Raw genomic sequence first — 18,621 nt, forward strand, 5'->3', positions numbered from 1 at the left:
TGGTTGAACTACAACACCCACAGAAACTGACGACTGAAGCTAATTTAACGTTTTTGTTAAAGCTGTCTTGTAATGTTTACTTCTTTCGCGTTCCGGCGTGTCCTCTCTGCTGAGTGCCACAGCTTGCCACAGATGCAGTATCTAACGTGTGATAAAACCATTTTACCCTCGAACGACTTTATATACGGATTTATATCGGTTGATGGTTCAGTCGATGCATCGGTGTCTCTGCACTCTAGTGTAGCCGTAATCGAGAGCGAAGTGCCAACAGAGATCCACTTTCATGATGGCGATGTTCCGCAGTTTTGTGTCGGCTGCCCAGCTCAGGCAGCATCACCATCAGCATCAGCAACAAAACGGGGCAGCTGCAGCCGCACCTGGTGAAAGCCTTGAGAGCCAATTTTCCTGTCCAATTTGCTTGGAGGTCTATCATAAACCTGTCAGCATTGCGAGCTGCGCTCACACGTGAGTACTGTTATCCTGGCAGTTGTGTGCATCTTTTGGGTAACGTTAGCGGAAGGACAGTTTCTTTGTTGTTTTTAAACAAAGTAACAGGCTTATGTAGTAAACTATTCCATGCCATCATACTAGATGTGCTGCCGAGTTGTCAAGTACGTCATTGTCCAAAAAACATTTTTGTAAGACTATAGTCTTTAACAGATCGGTGTTGTGTGTCTTGTCAAGAGGAGAATATTAACTGTTGTGTGTAATCTTACTGTGTGCAATAATAACATTAGATACATCCTATGTCCTGATCCTGAAAAGTAAACCACACTTTATTTCATAGTTCTAATCGTATTGCGGAATAATATACATCACTATGTCTAGGCTATTGTTTTTGTCGAGTTGTATATCACACAGGGGTTGCAGCACCTGCTGAACCATTAAGGTTTTATCCACATGTATTTGTAATCAGGGCTATTTTCCCACTATGGATATTAGGCTATGGTTTGAAAATATAGCCTATATATAGCCCATTCAATGCTGTTAAAGAGATATATTTTTTATCAAACGGGTATTTCCGAGGAGTGACTTGTCAAAAGCAGAGTGTAAGGGTAGATAAGGCTTAATACTTGGGGGTGAAAGAGAACAAAGCGAGCCAGGTGTGCGATCTGATGTTCTAAAGGCACCGTACGAAGTGACGGCGTCGTGAAAGAGGAACTGAGGCAAAACATTGGACAATAGCTTGTCAAACACGGCTTCCAGACAAAGGGAACCGTGACAGCAAGCACTGCGCTGCTTTTTTTTTTTTTTTTTTGATCTTGCGTAGAAATAAACAGTGGTGGAGGTTGGAGGGTTTGTCAAGTTCAAGGAACCATGAGTGGCCTGGACAGAGGCGAATATTCAGATGTACCCGGTGACATGGTCCTGTTTGAATTATCAGGATGTTTGTATTGTGGAAAGGCAACTTAATAATTCACGTCGAATTATCATCCTTGCACTTCAATTGTATTGGTGTATTGTATGGAATCGATATCCGCACAGATATGAGAGTACTCTTCTTGTTATCATCCTTATTTGTTGACCCTTACCCAGTAGTTATTGAGTCATCAACATAAGTCAGAAAATAGGTGACGTCCAGGGTGAAGTCAAATGTGCATGGTGAAGATTGGATGATTGCTGTTTTTATTATGTTCATAATCCTTTCTGTTCTGTTGACCTTTATTTTCATGAACAATGCTTGAAGTGGAGTCTGAAGCTTGGTTGCCAAGTGTATCTTCATCAAATGGGTAGCTACCATGATGATGCTTACCCTTGATGCTCTGATGTCCAAGCACTAGTCTTCACTTGCTCCAAACATGTCCATGGAAATTAAACAAAATAAATCAGTAAGCCTTATAACCCTTTGCTTATGCACTGGTTAAAACATCCAAATCTAAAAAGTAGCTGTTACTCTTTGTCAGAACCGCCTCATAACCAAGATTCAAATTATGACGTTATGATGTGTGTGTGTGTGTGTGTGTGTGTGTGTGTGTGTGTGTGTGTGTGTGTGTGTGTGTGTGTGTGTGTGTGTGTGTGTGTTTGAAAAAAAATCTGCTCTCAATGATTGGTAAGAGTAGGAAGTATATGTGTTAAGTATTGATATCCTCTCTCTTGAGGAAAGGAGCATTTTGTAGTGAGACAAAGCTTTCTCACAGTGCCTTTGATGTCACGATGACCTATTAAGGAGGAATTATTCCTTTCTTTATAATGACGCCTCTGCATCAGCCTTTGATGTGCACAAAAGAATGCTTCATTTATTCATGTAATTAAACAAGACCAAAGCCAGTGAAAAAAAAAAACAGCTTAACTTGAGTGGTATGTTGTTGTCACATAGAACACATCCCATAGTTGGTGCACAAAGAACATTCATTTTAAAACAAGCAGTGGGAGATTGGTGTGGTTATAAAGATCATGTTTAACCCCCAAGAGGTATTAACTAATGTCATGTTCGTAACCCAAACTCATTTTGCGTGTGCAATTTATTTTAGTATCTTTTTTATTAATATTTATTTATTATTCTTTTTTGTATGTTTTGTATTTGTTACATGTGCGTTTACCTACAGAGGTGGAAAATGTGGGCTTGTTCATGTGTGTGTGTCTTTATGTTAACCTGTGGTGGGACACACAGTGTGGCTTCTCTAATTTTTTCCATTTGTTTTTGGCATGTGTGCATAGGCTTTGTATTCTCTCCACAGCACGTAGCCAGACGCTAACAGCATTTTCCCCAGCTCAGATACATGCGCAGTGCTGCTGAGGAAGCCCAGTCTGGGCCGGGCCTGCTCTCTGTAATATCACGTGCACATCAGGAGTGCACTCTCCCCGGCAAGATTATTATGTCATGCACACACACAGAGGACGGGGTTCAACATGCCATGTATAGCAATTATCCAGAAGCAAGCTCAGCCGACTCCTTTCTCTCTCCCTGATGTCACTTAAGGACATGTGTGCATGCTGGATATTTATAGAAATGACCAGTGGGGAAGGAAGTTACGTCTGTGGTAAAGCTTTGATACAGCTTCCCAGTTAATGGTCTCCCCTGTTGACCCACCAACAGTATCAGTTGTATGGACGGCTCTGGCTATAGGGATGTGAAAAAATAGTTTTTCTCTTGATGTGTTATATTAGCTGTTTCTCATGACCTGTAACCTGTAAAACAGTGTTTTCTACACTTGGTTCAGAAAGAAAAACCCCATAGCCTATTTGTCTAATGTTTTACCTCTGGGTTTTTTTTCTGAAAAAGATGTTGCAATAAGCACACAGTGTGAATCTCCTCAGTAGTTGTGCGGAATATTTCTTAGTTTTCATGCAAAGGCACCAAGCTGTAGAGAGGATTAGGTATGATTTCTAAAAGCTCACACGCTTTAATGCTTTTATCTCAGAGGATCACGATGGAAATGGCTCTGCCAGGCAGGAGTAATGGCTATTACATTTTCTTATTCTACAATGACAGTGTGGATATGAAAACCATAAAAGGGATATTTAGGATCAGGGCTAAATACTCAAACCGTTCTGGTAACCTTTGACCTACTGGATGTTCTTTGCTCACAGGGGCCTCCTGGGGAATCCCACTACACTGACCTCTCATGTTCTTCCTTTGTTTAAGGAAGCTGTAAATGGCAAACTATTTTGCCTTCCTGTCCTCCTCATGGAGGTATTGTAGTCTGGCTTCTGCTGTGGTTTGAGGGCAGCTTGCTCTTGTTACCTCTCACAGACATGCTTTAATCCTAATCCTGCCAAACTCAAGACACCATCTGGTTCCATCCTTCACAAGAGAGGCCACAGCTACAGGGGGTTATTTACTCAAGGCTATAACACATTGATAGTTTTAGCAGAGTGCACTTAACCACATCAACCTTCTTCTAATTAAGAGATTTTGAGCCTCAGTAATGCTAAAGAGTCCCATGGCTTATTTGTTAAATTATGACTATGAATATTGTGAATTATTATTACTAGTTCTAGAAAATGAAAAAAAAATATATAAATTTGACGGACAGCAAAATAACATTCAGTCAGTCCCAAGCTACCAAGCGCTAGCTACAGTTTCAGTAGTCTAGCCATGTGTCTCACTGGTGCTGGAGCTGAGGTCCAGAATTATTGTTCGAAGCCCCCCATCAGATGTCTGATCAGTGAGCCAGGTGAACATAGACAATCCACATGATTTTGAGATACGCATCCATGAGCACTGTAAAGGTAGGCCTGTGCCATCTGCTCTGCCTCTTGTGTTATGGTGGAGCCCTGCACTGAAATCAGGGAGGCCCTCAAGGTAACGCTGTATTTTGCATCTCTTTTCGAGCTGGTGTGAGCCAGATTTCCATTTTCTTCTCCTGGCTACAGGGACAGTTTCTCCTATTCCTTCTTCTTTCTCTCTGCTTTGTCTTCATGAATACATTTCAAAATACAAGCAATCTCTGCTCTCACTCAGGCATATGTTGTGCATGTGCATATAGGGCCGTGCACATATAGGCAGCTTGTGTCATCCTGAAGGGGCCCCTGCATTAGAGCGGAATTGTGGATGAAAATCCGAGCTGCAAGGGGAAGAAATGATGCTCCAGAATTGCCCTATGCCACACTTATTTATGCTGCTATAAGATTTAATAAAAATAATGATTCTGCCAGCCTATCATTTGTGTCTACCATTGCCAGCAAAGGATAATGAAGAGGAATAACTAACTAGGAATGTGTAATAAGTCTGCACTCTGCAACATACAGAGCTAAGGGCTACTAATAGTGTTAACACATGATTTTTAGTGTGCCGACAGTTGTAAACTATTCTTAATGTATCAGGCCTTACAATGTCAATTTATCCTACTACAATGATACAACTCATTCCTTACAACTGTTCTGTTTTTTGGTATAAAATGCACAAAATCACTCGTTGTTTATCATGGCACGTAATCTCTCCGCTCACATGCGTTTCATCTTTATCTGGCAGCTGTGATCATTAGCTCTGACTTGCATGAAATAATTATGAACAACAGAGCTAGACCGCAACTTGGGCGGCGCATGGTGCCGCCTCCTCTTCTGAGTGCAGCTGGAGCGGGCTGGTCCAGAGTTCTCTTCGGTCAGCTCTCTAGGAGAATCTGGCCGGCTCCAGCTTGTCTCCCCTCGCATGCTCTGGTATTTGCTTCGTGCACATGGTTTACAGTTGTGACGTACAGTGGTTGACTTTTACATTCATGCCACCTTGTGACTATTCGGTTGCCCTTCCAGGTTAAATTTACTTTATCTCAGTTACCACAGAAAATATTTCACTTCCAAGACTGTAATAGGTGTAACATGACATTGTAAACGCATCTTCCAAACGCATCAGTTCTTTTTCGTGCATCAGTTTCCATGTTAGGGAGCATGTTAGCATTCAGGCGTAAAATGTTGGACCAGGAAGTCCTCAAATGCCCTGTTCTATTTTTATCTGCACCAAAACAGCAGTAGGCTACTGTATGCTATTCTCCAAGTGCTTCCTCATTTTTAAAGAGCAACAGACTAATTTAATGGGTTTTTGCAGCGCATCACAAGTGTAAGCAGCCTTCTTAGACACTGCACCCGACAGAACAAGGGCTTCAGTGCTCTGGCGTCACCGACAGAAACCAAGTAGAACTTGGCCTCTATAGTCCCTTGTAATCTGCCCTTTCAATTATTCAGTTCTGGGAGAGAGAAAAAGACAGAGAGTGAAAGAGAGGCAGAGGATCAAGACAAAACCCCAGAGAACCAAAAAAAAAAGGTGTGAGTTGGAGGGAGACAGTCTTGAGACGGCGTGGAGAATCACACAAAGCCTGTGAGAGAAGAAGACAAGGTGAGAGTGAGACAAAGCAGAGAATAACTCTTTGTGAATGGGCCATGTTCCAGCGCGGCTTCACAGTGAGGCATGTTTTCATGGGGGGGACTGATGCTGTACAGGCCTTTTCAGCAGGCCACATCCTTATCACTTCCAGACAGAGACACCAAATCAATATTTAACGTCTCTGCTCCACTTTGTGAGGAAAAAAAGAGAATCCCTTCAGAATGTTGGTGAATTCCTGAATAGCTGGCCTTGATCAAGCCCAACAGGTCTTCAAGCACACTCTTAATTTGGCCCTTACATATGCTCTCGCTGGTGAACGAGCCAGTGGAACTCTGCTGCCAAGACCTTGGGAGCAGTGCAGAGAAGCACAGTATTGCTGGCAAGGTCTTCAGACAAATATCCATTCATGCATTAAAATGAAAACCTAAGGCTTTCATTAATCACTGTTGAATTAGGTTGCGGCCCCTGAAAGCCCATCAGGCAGGTACAGATGCGTGAAACTGATTCGGGCAGCTTAAATACGGCAGGCCTCCTGGAAAGCACAGAGGTTTATTTGTATGGTGATCCTGGTTAAACTGACTGCACTATGAAGTCAGAGATGCACAGACTGCTATTGTAGCTTTTACTTATTTATTTGGTTGGTGTCAGAGCACTTGGAAGTCATTAATTAAGAGCATAAACCATGAAACATGCAGTTCAAAGGGTATAATATGCCCAAAAATAATTTAAGATTTGTATCTGATTTAGGTGACCACATGTTACTGAGAGGAAGCCTGGGCCTCAGCTTCATCCAAGAATGACATGCTCATCAAGTACGAGTTCAAATTTTACAGAGCACACCCCATGTGTAGTCATTTGTAGTAACCCCACATGTGTCGTAGTGTAAAGAGTATGGGGGGGCCTTTCAGATCTGAAGAAGAAGTGTTGCTTGGTGATCCCTACACCTTGGTATACTTCGTGTTCCATCCACGGCTGAACCTTTAGCGGTGGCATATGTAGAGAGGAGGGATCAAACAGACTCTGTGATTCAGCACTGTGATATCAGTCCTAGTAAAACGTTTTTTGTTTTTTAACTAAAAACCTTTTATCTAGCTGTAGGGGCCTAAATGCCATGCTCTTTGATGTGACCTTATTGGCTTTTCTGAGGTATTCATCTCGCACACTTCACTGCCTTCTTTCCAGGACCTGGAGACATGCACAGCAGTGTTCAGACACACTAGCGTGGGAAACAAACGAGAAAAGAGGGAGAGCAGGTAGAAAAAACAAGAGACTCAGGCTAGTATTCAGTGACTCTGAGGCAGGATAGTAACAACTGCTCTTATCTGCTCAGTGCAACTCAATGCTGTTTGAACCCTTTTTCGTGTAGCACACAAAAGGAGTTAGACTCTAGTTCATGGATTTTTTTCTAGTCATAGTTGATAGATAGTTGATTGAGTGAGGTGAGGTGGGTCCATCTCTCCCAGTCACTGACATTTTGCTGGATAACTCGTTTTGAGTTTTATGGTCCATCAAACTCTATAAGGGGGATCTTTGGAAATACATCCCAAACTGCACATGGCAAAAAAATAAAAATGAGATCCCACAAACCAGGGAGCACTTGAGGGTATCAACATTGAGCATATCAATTCAGTCTAATCAACACATGTTGGGATCACATTGCCATTTTCCACGTTGCCTGGGGTGGATTTTAGTTATAGCTTGGGCCAGTGGAGGTGGTTTTACTTGATCCGTGCAGTGCACTTACTGGATGCTGTTGATCTCAGCAAAATTAGTGTTGGCTGACTTCTTCACATGTGTGTGTTTGGGAGGGTTTTGTGTGTGTGTGTGTGTGTGTGTGTGTGTGTGTGTGTGTGTGTGTGTGTTTGACAGGTTTTGCATGACAGAGGAAGCATTTAGAAATGAGGTGCAAGAAAAAAAGGAAGTTGAGTCAGCTGTTTGCAAGCCAACTGCTCAACTTGAGATAACCGCCATGTCCTTAGTTTATTCTCTCCGTTCTGCCCTCCTAAGGAGCACTGGTGTCTGCCTCTCCTGTCTGTCTGCCTCCTCAAGAGCACTGGTGTCTGCTCTCCTGCCTGTCTGTCTGCTCTCCTCAAGAGCACTGGTGTATGCCTTTCCTGTCTGTCTGCCTCCTCAAGAGCACTGGTGTCTGCCTCTCCTGTCTGTGAGCCCTCCTCAAGAGCACTGGTGTCTGCCTCTCCTGTCTGTGAGCCCTCCTCAAGAGCACTGGTGTCTGTCTCTCCTGTCTGTGAGCCCTCCTCAAGAGCACTTGTGTGCCTCTCCTGTCTGTCTGTTAGCTCTTTGTGGTGGTGGTGAGGCTCACAGCAGTAGTCCTCCTTGCATTAGGAAATCAGATCGTCTTTGAAGTGCTTCTCATTTTAAGAACAATGTGTTTCATTTTAAGAAAAACGTGTTCCTTTTGGATGAAAAACTGTTCACCATAGTCACGTGGACACCACCTCAGATCTGTTGATAAGACCAGATCTCACTTCTTCTTTTTTTTTCCTCTTCCTTCCCCGCCACACTGTGCTAGACTCGACTCAGCTGCACTAGAGACAAATCACCAGCCATCTTTACCTTTCTGCCAGCGGTGAGATGAAACCAGGGCCAACTATATAGCGGCATTAGTGATGCTGTTGATGGTGCTCACGGTTGTCCTCAGTGCCTGACTGGGTTTTATTTGTCTCTCCTGTATGTTGTCTCTCACTTCTAGCACCTCCCTTAGCTTTCCTTAGCTTCTCCAGAGAGGTCGTCAACACAATGCAGACAGCCTCAGCACATCGCATCTCATAGCAGCCCTCCCCGAAGAAGCTGCAGGGAAAGAGACACTTTCAGTCCTTATCTTTTCCAGCAATTGCTTTTATTGAACTCTAATGTTGTTTGACGTATGCAACCACTGAGAGGGTGAGAGGGTTTGTTATTGAATAGTAAAACGCAGATCTTTTTTTAAAGTGTTGACTTGCATTGATCACACAGCAATCTTCATGCAACATCTTTGATTAGAAAAGGAAGCCTTAATTGCACCACAAATGCTTCATGGCCCGCAATGATGATCCACTCCTGAAGGCATGAAGTGCAAGGCAAGCTGGAACCTTTGGATTGTATATCACAGATAGCTTGTAGTTGTAATTACTCATTAGGGTGTGGGTCAGTTGTTGTTAGATTATGCCGCTAACAACATTTTAGAACTGCAAGTTCCATTTGGTTGACTTTCCCACACCCTTGCTGGTGTTATTATCTCTTATCATCTGTCTCTGGTTTTCTCCGTGTGCTTTTCGATGCAGGGCTCAAACTAAGGACAGGAAAGTAGATTTAAGAGTACTAAGTGTGATATTGCATTCGAAGGTGATTCCCACGTTTGGGTTCATTTGAATAGACTCAGCCTGAGTGGTACAGTGGCCTCAGTCCTGCAGCGAAATAGAATAGTTTTAACATAGATCTCAGAAACATGAGATTCTGGTCTTTGTGGGTTGTAGGTAACAACTCTTTGGAAGAAACAAACCCCCTCTTTTTTGTCTGTTTGACTGTGTGATCCCTACCATAAACACCACTGTCCATGTGATCCATTATTAGACCAGATGTATGACTAAATGAAATGGGTATGGGGAAGATGGTCAAAGGGCTGGGAGTATTCTATAGCCAGAGCCTCCCGCACTCTATGTGTGTAGTCATCATCCTATGAGCAGCCAGATATGTTCATACCCTCTGAATGTTTGGATATTTCATGTTTTTCTTATATTTGTAACTTTATATTATTCACTTTAGACTCGTTTGAATATGTAACTGTATTAGTAACTTGTACTTAACAAATACATTGTGATGCTCTGATCCAGTGTGGCCTCTCAAGAAATTATTAACAAGAGAAGTATTACTAAGTTATGGTGTTTCCGCAACGACTGGATAGGATTAGTTTCAAACCAAAAAACAGTGATGTAAGTCTTGAGGTACCTGGCTTATCACTTGGGCTTGACACGCTGCAGCAAAATATGTTATATTGTGTTATACAGCGGTGGATTGCCATCCAGCCTCTGCACTGGATCATCGTGTTATACTGAGATCACACATTAGCTTGGAACTTGGGAGCGACAATGGTACTGGGGGTTGAGGAGGCGTTTAGTAATTGGAAGGTCGCTAGTTCGATTCCCCACTCCTCCTTACCAAGTGTGTAAGTGTCCTTGAGCAAGACACTGAACCCCTAAATTGCTTCTGATTTATAAATGCAATTTCCTTGTAAGTCGCTTTGGGTAAAAGCGTCTGCTAAATGACTAAATGACTAAATGTAAATGTAAACTTTCAGTCTAAACAGTTCAGTCTAATATGCTGGTAAGCCCCGTTACAGCACTGCAGCCTCTGAGTTAGTCTCGGGAACTAGTAACTGGTTGTGTCCGTGGAAGATGCAAAAATATAGGAAAAGGCTGTGGCAAAATCCTGTGTGGCACTATTCCTAGAAAATAGATGAAAAAAATTGTAAAATAGATGCATAAAAAAATGCAGAACACAAAAACACCAGATGCATGGAATGCACAGGAGTACCTGTGCGTTTTACAGATAGGAATCCAAGGACTATCATTTTATGGCAATATTTATGAGTGCAAATTGCAGAATTTCGTCACGGTGTTGTTTAGTTCCGATACAGTTATAGGAAATATTTAAGTTTGTTTAAACCAAAAGAGAGTTATGGTTTCACATCACTGATGAATTCCAAAAATGTACAAAAAGCCCTTGGTGTCCAGGAAGTTTATTTCTGTACGCTGCCGAACTTCAAACACACTGCAGTGTAAAAAAAAAAAAAGGTACCTCTTTTCTCAAAGGCATTTGTGAAGATGTCAGACCCTTAAGGGTAGTCAAAACTGACAAAATAAAAGACGAACAAATGTTTTCTTTGCTATTGTTTTCCGTGCGCCTAGTGTTCTTTTTTTTATAGGATTAACCTTTTGAAAACACCTTTAGGGGAAAGTTTTGATTAGTTTCATGTTTGTATGCACTCTAGAAATAGAAAGTTAATGGTAAGGAAGTATGAGCAAATAAAACTTCCACCATCCTTAACATTTTATACATTTAGTCGTGAGTACCCACTATGAAATAATTTAGCTTCATGTTGTTGTGCTCTCTACATGTGCCTTGTCCATTACTTTCATATAGCAGGAGCCTTTAATTATTCATAACAAATGACTGGCATGTTATTTACAGCATGTTCTAGAGAATCATCAGAGAACAGAGAACAATCCTCTTTCTCCTGTGCTACTGTAGATGCCCTTTTTTTATTTGGAGATAAGAGAGAAGTATCAAAATCTAAGTAAACATTTCTCACAACTAATTTTCCCTACAAACATGCAACATCATCTCCGGGGAAAGTTAAGTCGGCAGCATGTAAAGAGATTTAAAGGAGGGGTGGGTGAGGGGGGGGGGATACACAAACTACAGGCGAGCGGGTAGGGGCTCAGCTATGTCTCTCTCCTCTCTCCATCCCAATGCAGGGGAGAGACAACAGTGTAAAGCTGGCCTCGTGGGAAGACGGGCCCTGGCGATGCTGAGCGCTTAAAAGGAAACCTATATTAATAATAGTTCATGAAATTCCCAGCATGCTGGCCAGAAAAAAATAGTTGCTGGGCAATACGTGGAAGAAGTGGAAGGAAGGCGGCTGAGCTAAGCTTGTGAAAGCTCAGCAGACATCCCAGAGCAGTGGAACCTCAGGGGCTTATTGGAACAGTTTTGCATGTCAAGCTAAACAGAGACATCCCGTTTGTCTATAGATGTCTACATGTGAATCCAGAATGAACAGTTTTTCATCTGTTCAATCAACTTGGTTGGAGGGAATCTGGTTGTAAGGCAGTAACGCACTGATCCAGATTAACCCAGTGCTCATTCACCTTAATGTCCAAAACAAGGCCACCACTTTGTGTTAGTGTTATCCTTCTGTTTATAGTGTTCCCCGTAAAAGACTGCAGGCACATGCGGGTATTCCCAGACTGCTGTTCACTACTGCAGTAGATATTTGGGAGAGTGTGGAGGTGGATGTCTACCTGTGTTGTCTTCCCAGGCGGTTGTGTGTTCAGTGGCTAAGGGTGCGGGAAGTGAATGAAGTCAAACACCTGCTCCTCCACACACGCTGCTTCTCTTCCAGTGACCCTCCTCCAATAAAAATTATTTCAGTTTGAACGATTGTGCTGTCTCTCTCTTACAAACACGCACACATACACACACACACATACACAAATGCACACACACACACACCCTTTCATTGGCAGAATGGGACCTCTCTGCTTTCAATTGCTTTGCCACGTAGTTCTATAACATGGACAGAAGAGACTACCTCACTCCCCTGTTACAGTGGATAACACTGCTGCCAAAGAGAGAGGAGGAGAGATGGAGACAGACAGAGAAGAGGGGGAGAGACAGAGAGAAAAGAGGGGAGCGACAGAGAAAGAAGAGGGGGAGAAACAGAGAGAAAGAGGGAGAGGGAATGGGAAGGGGAGAAAAACGACTGAATGATTCTCCCATTAACTACTGCTCCATCAATCAGTGGATGACACAGATGTCGCCTCTCGGCCACTGGCCCTTGTTTGCTGACGTTGCTGTGCATTGTGGGCCAGCCCTCTCTCTGTGCTGAGTCATGCTGTCAGGGGAGTGGAGGTAGAGGGGGTGTGGGGTGGGGTGGGGCATGTTACTCTGGCACACCACCCTTGGCCCATTTTTCAGCTGCATAATGTGCCCTGCCCCTGTACAGTAGCAGTTGTCGGGAGCACAGAAAGTAATGTTCTCTTTTCTTCCCTCTAAAGGCTGTCTGGCCGGCGCTCAGTGTTCAGAGTGAGGGCACGAGTGTGTTGTTTGCTCAGTTGATGCTGTGACTGAAAATAATGACACCATAAATAAAAAACGAAAAACACTGAAATAATGTACTTAATGTGAAACGATCCTGTGTGTTTCCGTGTGTTGTCATGCAGGTTCTGCGGAGAGTGTCTGCAGCCATGTCTTCAGGTGACGTCCCCCCTCTGTCCCCTCTGCCGCATGCCTTTCGACCCAAAGAAAGTGGACAAGTCCTCCAGCATAGACAAGCAACTCTCCTCCTACAAGGCGCCCTGTCGGGGCTGCAGCAAAAAAGTGGGTTTGCTCTGTTTCATCTGAAAGTAGTTCAGACGCTCTCCAAAACATCAAAAAGATACCCATGCCTCAACCCTTCGCTTGAACTATGTAACAGCTGCTTTCTGCTTTTCGTTATTTACTTTCTGCAACACTCTGTCTCTTCTGTGTTTCACAGTGTCTCTGTGTTTCTTCACTGCAGGTCACCCTCATGAAAATGCGAACACACATCTCGTCATGCCCAAAGGTTCAGGAGCAGATGGCAAACTGCCCAAAGTTTGTGCCCGTGGTGCCCACCGCACAGCCCATACCCAGGTGAGCTTTGCTTGTGCTCGGCTAAAAACGTCCGCTCTCCGGTCCCTGTTTCCGGCTCATCCGCCGTTGTCATTGTTGTCGTCCTCCGTGACCACAATCTGTCACGGCGCCGACTTCCAGCGCCCTACTTGCGCTTAAGTAAACAGCTGGCACACTCTCTTGACAAGGCAGTACAAACAACGTCCCTGCGCTGAGGGGAGGGGAGGGGAGACGTCTCTGTCACCGTGCAGGAGGTGAGCTGATGCTCTGCCGCTCACAGAATAGAAAAGAGGCGCGGGGGAGGAGGGAGGAGAAGTGTGGGGGAGGGGGGGTTGAGAGAAGATTCCCCTATAGGCCTCAGGGAGGAGGGGTAGACGGCGATGAGTCACCCTCTGTTCTTTCGGTTTTCTGCAGCATTCATCATCTCTTTCTGGGACGAAAGGCAGAGTGTAATGAGGTCCTTTTGAAATGTATGGGCTTCAGTGTGGAGGTTGTACTCATTCATCTCTCTCTCTCTCTCTCTCTTTCTCTCTCTCTTTCTAACACAGACACACACACACACACACACACACACACACACACACACACAAATAAATGCCACACATGCAACACCTTCATCATCCACAAACAGGGACATTCCACCACACCTGCTGTCAGGTGAAATCTGTGGGGTTACTAACAAGCAATCACAAGACTGAAGCCAAATCAAGACGGAGCTACACATGATAGAAGTCTTCATCTCTTTAAGCAAAGAGTGTGTGTGTGTGTGTGTGTGTGTGTGTGTGTGTGTGTGTGTGTGTGTGTGTGTGTGTGTGTGTGTGTGTGTGTGTGTGTGTGTGTGTGTGTGTGTGTGTGTGTGTGTGTGTGTGTGTGTGTGTGTGTGTGTGTGTGTGTGAGCAGGTGTGTGAGCGAGCAAGTGAGCAAGCGTTTTCCTAGCCAGCATGCAGGCAGAATATGTGCTGCTTTTTCCCTCTGTGGTGTTTATGAGACTTGTGTCGACCATTGCGAAATTTGGAGGGCTTTTTGATCTTAGAAATCAGTGAGCCCTCACTAAATGAAGGCATTCGACTGGCCCATCAAAGGTAATGTACGTTGTGTCGACCACTTTGATGTCCAAAGACGGCCTGGAAAGAAGAGTGGCCACTGAGAAATTAGCTCTGAGGGTTTTGCATTTTGCCATCTCTCTTAGTCTCTCAAGAGGTTTCATCTTCCTCCCCCACCCCCCACTCTGCCTTCTTTGATGCTTGTTATTTTCCTTATTTCTTCCAGTCATAAACTCAGTTAATGATGCCATTTGACTACATTTCAAGAGGAAGCTTGATTACTGCAAGATGAAGTTGTGCCACTTGGCACAATACATGAGTATCCCTGTATTTTTGTATTTACTTATTTATTCTATACATCTATCGTATTCAACATTAATTGTAATTCAGTAGGATGAATTGGAAACAAGGGAACAGACTGACTTGCTCAAGTGTTTCACCAGATGGTTCTGATTGTATTCAGCCAATTCATTACCATTAAACAACATGGCACAGATACCTAAATCTGGCACTGCGGTCTGTTACTACATTTGAGATTTGGGCCAAAAAAACATCTCTGGAGGTTGTGAACTGATCTAGCAGATTCCAGCCCTTCTCGTGTGTTGTCATGCTGGAGATCTGTGCTGCTGTCCTATTTCTCTGGGTTAGAAGCAGGGAGTGAGAAGAAGAGCTGCATAATTTAGGTGAAGCGGTTTGGAGCTCCCTCTGGAAGAGTTGGGCTTCTGAGGGGAGCTAGTTAGTGTGTTTGCGGAGGTATCTCTGCAGATGGCATTCTGCACTGAACAAACAGCAAAGGTAAACAGTGGTTGCTACTTCTTTCGATCAGAGAGAGAACACACACACTCTCTCTCTCTCTCTCTAACACACACACACACTCACTCTCTCACATGCACACCACACACACATTTATATTACAAAGCATGACAGAATTTGATTATTAAATGTTTACCACCCTCCACTGCAGTTGGCAGGATGATTGCTGTGGAGAGTGGAAAGGAACTGGTGCTTCTCCAAGGACTTAGAACACACCACTTTGCCAACATTTCACAACCGTCGACTGGGAAGGTGGAGTGGGGGGATATAAAAGCACACATATAGCATTCATTACTTGTTTGAGGTGGTCTCGTATTTTTTCATTGATTCACATAACCGTAAACTACCACTTTATGACACATATTGGTTTCAGTTTTTTATTTGAGGCTAAATATTGATGTTGCCATAACGGGATTCGAAGAAAATATGAGCCTCTCGTTCCCTGAGGGTTCTTGAGTAATCTCTTCAGCTGAGGCCCGCTGATCTTATCCTTTTTGGCTCTGCCATTGCGGTTGTTTTCTTCAGTCAACTCATTACTGTTAACAAAATGACACAGATAGCAACAGATACCTTTTAGCATTGTTTGGAGCATGTTTGGCCTCTTTTGCTGAGGTGTCTGGCCTTTCCTGGCTGCGGCCTAAGCCTCTGTCATCTTCCTGACCGGCCTTACGTCAGGTCTGTCGCTTGTCTCTGGACATATGCTGGCTGGCTAATCACCATTTTTATCAGGCGCACAGTGAGATTAAGCCTTAAGATTAAGGCCGAATATCGATTCTTCCCCTTGCCCCTTTTGCTTTGTTTTTGTCTTAACCCTAGCACCTGCAAGTGTAAGGGCCAAGGGCTGAAAACTTTCCCCTATGAAATGAGACGCCACTCGGTTTCGGGTACGTCATGCGTGACTGTATGAGCTATGAAACTAGCGATTTAAAAAAAAGTTTCAATGAAGAACATGGTTGCAAATATATATGTATACAACTGTGTAGAGCACGAAACAAGACTGTCGTCATTTTTAAATTAATTATAAGCCAAAAATACTTACATGTAGTGTATGTAGCATCTAGCTGGCAAGCTACCATATAAGCCAATGGAGTGGTGGTATACGCGCTAATTGTACCCTAAAACTACCGTTTGAAAGCTTCAGTTAAGACCTACAATACTATGCATCGTACGTGTAGCACATTTCAGATCAAACCGAGTCATTTTAAACATATAAAAAGTTGTGTAGATAGCTTTATTCATGTAAAATATTCCTCGCTTCAAGCAGCCATGTTTTTTTGAAAATTCCTGAACTGGTTTCGCTATGTGCTCTGGGATAGCCCTTGGAGGAGCAAGTGAGCTCTCAGATAATCTTAAAAATAAGGGGTACATAGCCCTCAATCTTATCCCTTAATCTTGATCAAATTGGGTATTGAGACACCACTAGCTCTCACATGAACGCGCAATTTCAAGGGTAAGGGGGAAGATAAGGGGTAAGGGGAAGTATTGACATTGGGCCCAAGTCTGATGCAACTACTAATGAACCTCTCTAGCTGCCTCTCAGTGCCAGAGCCTGCTGGATGTTTTTCCCACCCGTACGCTGTTACACATGTAGTTTTTTTTTTTTTTTTTTTTTATGTGTTTTTTTTTATGCTTTTGTTCACTCATTGCCCCTCTTCCCCGCAGCAATCTTCCAAACCGCTCAACCTTTGCGTGCCCGTTCTGTGGAGCCCGCAACCTGGACCAACAGGAGCTGGTGAAGCACTGCATGGAGAACCACCGTAACGACCCCAACAAAGTGGTGAGGCCATGCCAAGTCTATAATGGGCGCTTTCGGAGGGAGGGGAGGGGCTGGGGGGGGGGTGTGCTGGGGACAGGATTGTCAGCAGAAGCTGGCAGAGGTGTTATATGGCTCTCTGCCCAAGTCTGCTGGAGTGTGTACAGGCTGAGCTATGATCAGACCGCCTGGCATGGGCACCCAGTGTCGGGTCATTGAGGTTAACACAGAGTTCAGTTTAATGTACCATTGAAATTACCCACCGTGAATGCAAAGGGGCATCGACCAACAGCATAGGCTGGTACTGCAGGTTTGTTGTTCTTGTTGTTGTTGTTGTTGTTGTTGTAATTTCATTACATGGCCCTTATACCAAAATAAGTTGTACAGTCATGAAAGGGTATTCAATTCTGTATGTTAAGGGATTAGAGGTGAGGAAAAGAGAACCCAATGAAGGGTTCTACACTCCACCCTCTATTTTTGAATAGTTCCACTCCCAGGTGTGTGTGTGTACGGCAGTGATGTATGTGTGGCAATGTAGTAGGGACTGAGTGTGCTGTTGCCTCCGGCAGGTGTGCCCCGTCTGCTCTTCCATGCCCTGGGGAGACCCCAGCTACAAGAGCTCCAACTTCATGCAGCACCTCCTCCACCGACACAAGTTCTCCTATGACACATTTGTGGTGAGGTTTTGTTATTGTTGTTGTTGTTATTGGTGTAGGAACTTTGCCATCCCAGTGGATGGAGATGGGGGGTGGGGTGGCTTGGTGAAAAAAATAACTTGGACCTTATTGGACCTTTTCACATTTAGAGTATGTTGCACAGAGCCCCCCTCCTGCCCACCCCCATTAAGTTCCCTAGGGTTAGGAAGAACAAAGAGTCTTCCTCTATCGGCCTCCTTCAAATCCAGTTCTTGTGTCTTGGTACACTCAGACTTTGGGCATTTGCAAGTATAAGCTGCCCTCTTCTACATCATTATAAATTCCTATCTGTTTCAGCTCAAGACACGTTCAAAAGCATTTTGCCTAACTCTCCGCTCTCTGCCATCAGAGAAGCTTTTGTTCTGCTCATTTCCTGTTTCGTCAGAATAGTTCAGCGAGACATAAAAAATGAAGGCCCAGGACCCTCCCGTATTATTTTATTTATCACTTAAACTTTCTCTTCTGTAGTCATTTGACATTTGTCACGCAGTGCTGGCCTTGAAGAGATTATAATGAGTGACTAAACTCTGACCTCTGATCTCTGACCTGGTGTGCATCCACAGGACTACAGCATCGACGAGGAGGCCGCACTGCAGGCAGCCCTGGCCCTCTCGTTGGCAGAGAACTGACCCTGCAGACTTCCACACCCCCACGTCCCAAACCCGTCAACAGGACTGCGCTTCTCCACATCAGCATCGCTGGCCCCATCCTCTTGCTCCTTCTCCTGCTCTCTCTCTCTCTCTTATTGGGGGAGACCTACAATGTACAGTCACACTCTATGCAGTTATGCTGCAACCCCTCAGAAAATGATGGGCCTTTTGTCGCCCCCTGGTGGTCTCTGTAGAGCCACTGCCCCCCCCCCCCCAACAACAGTTTCATCACCTCACCTCCTGTGTCAAGGCCTTCACCTGGGCCTCTTCACCCTCATACTTCACCTGGCTATCAGCCGAGTGTGTGAGTGTGAGTGTGAGTGTGAGTGTGAGTGTGAGTGTGTGAGTGCTTCTGATGAAGTGAGGTTGGGGTGAGTCACAACCATTGCTGAAAATATAGCATGAGGACTGAGGTTTCTTTTCTTAACTTAAAAAAAAACAGCTGAAGTTTCTGACACATGCAAAAAGGACTCTGTTCTCTCTTCCACCATGTTTCCCTTTTTGTTCCCTCTCTCTGCGCTAGTATCTCTTGAGA

At 44.1% G+C, this 18,621-nt stretch overlaps 1 protein-coding gene across 1 annotated transcript; it reads left to right on the forward strand.

The window, feature by feature from the left end:
• Positions 1 to 283: 283 nt before the first annotated feature.
• On the forward strand, positions 284 to 18,065 carry rnf166 (ring finger protein 166; the record flags this gene model as incomplete). The annotated part of the gene is made up of 6 exons (XM_080843964.1): positions 284 to 465; positions 12,703 to 12,859; positions 13,041 to 13,153; positions 16,651 to 16,765; positions 17,311 to 17,418; positions 18,000 to 18,065. 6 exons carry the CDS (start codon positions 284 to 286, stop codon positions 18,063 to 18,065), a joined length of 741 nt encoding a protein of 246 aa, XP_080700090.1.
• Positions 18,066 to 18,621: the final 556 nt, after the last annotated feature.

The sequence above is a fragment of the Sprattus sprattus genome, assembly GCF_963457725.1.
Source record: "Sprattus sprattus genome assembly, chromosome: 8".
Classification (NCBI taxonomy): Eukaryota; Metazoa; Chordata; class Actinopteri; order Clupeiformes; family Clupeidae; genus Sprattus; species Sprattus sprattus.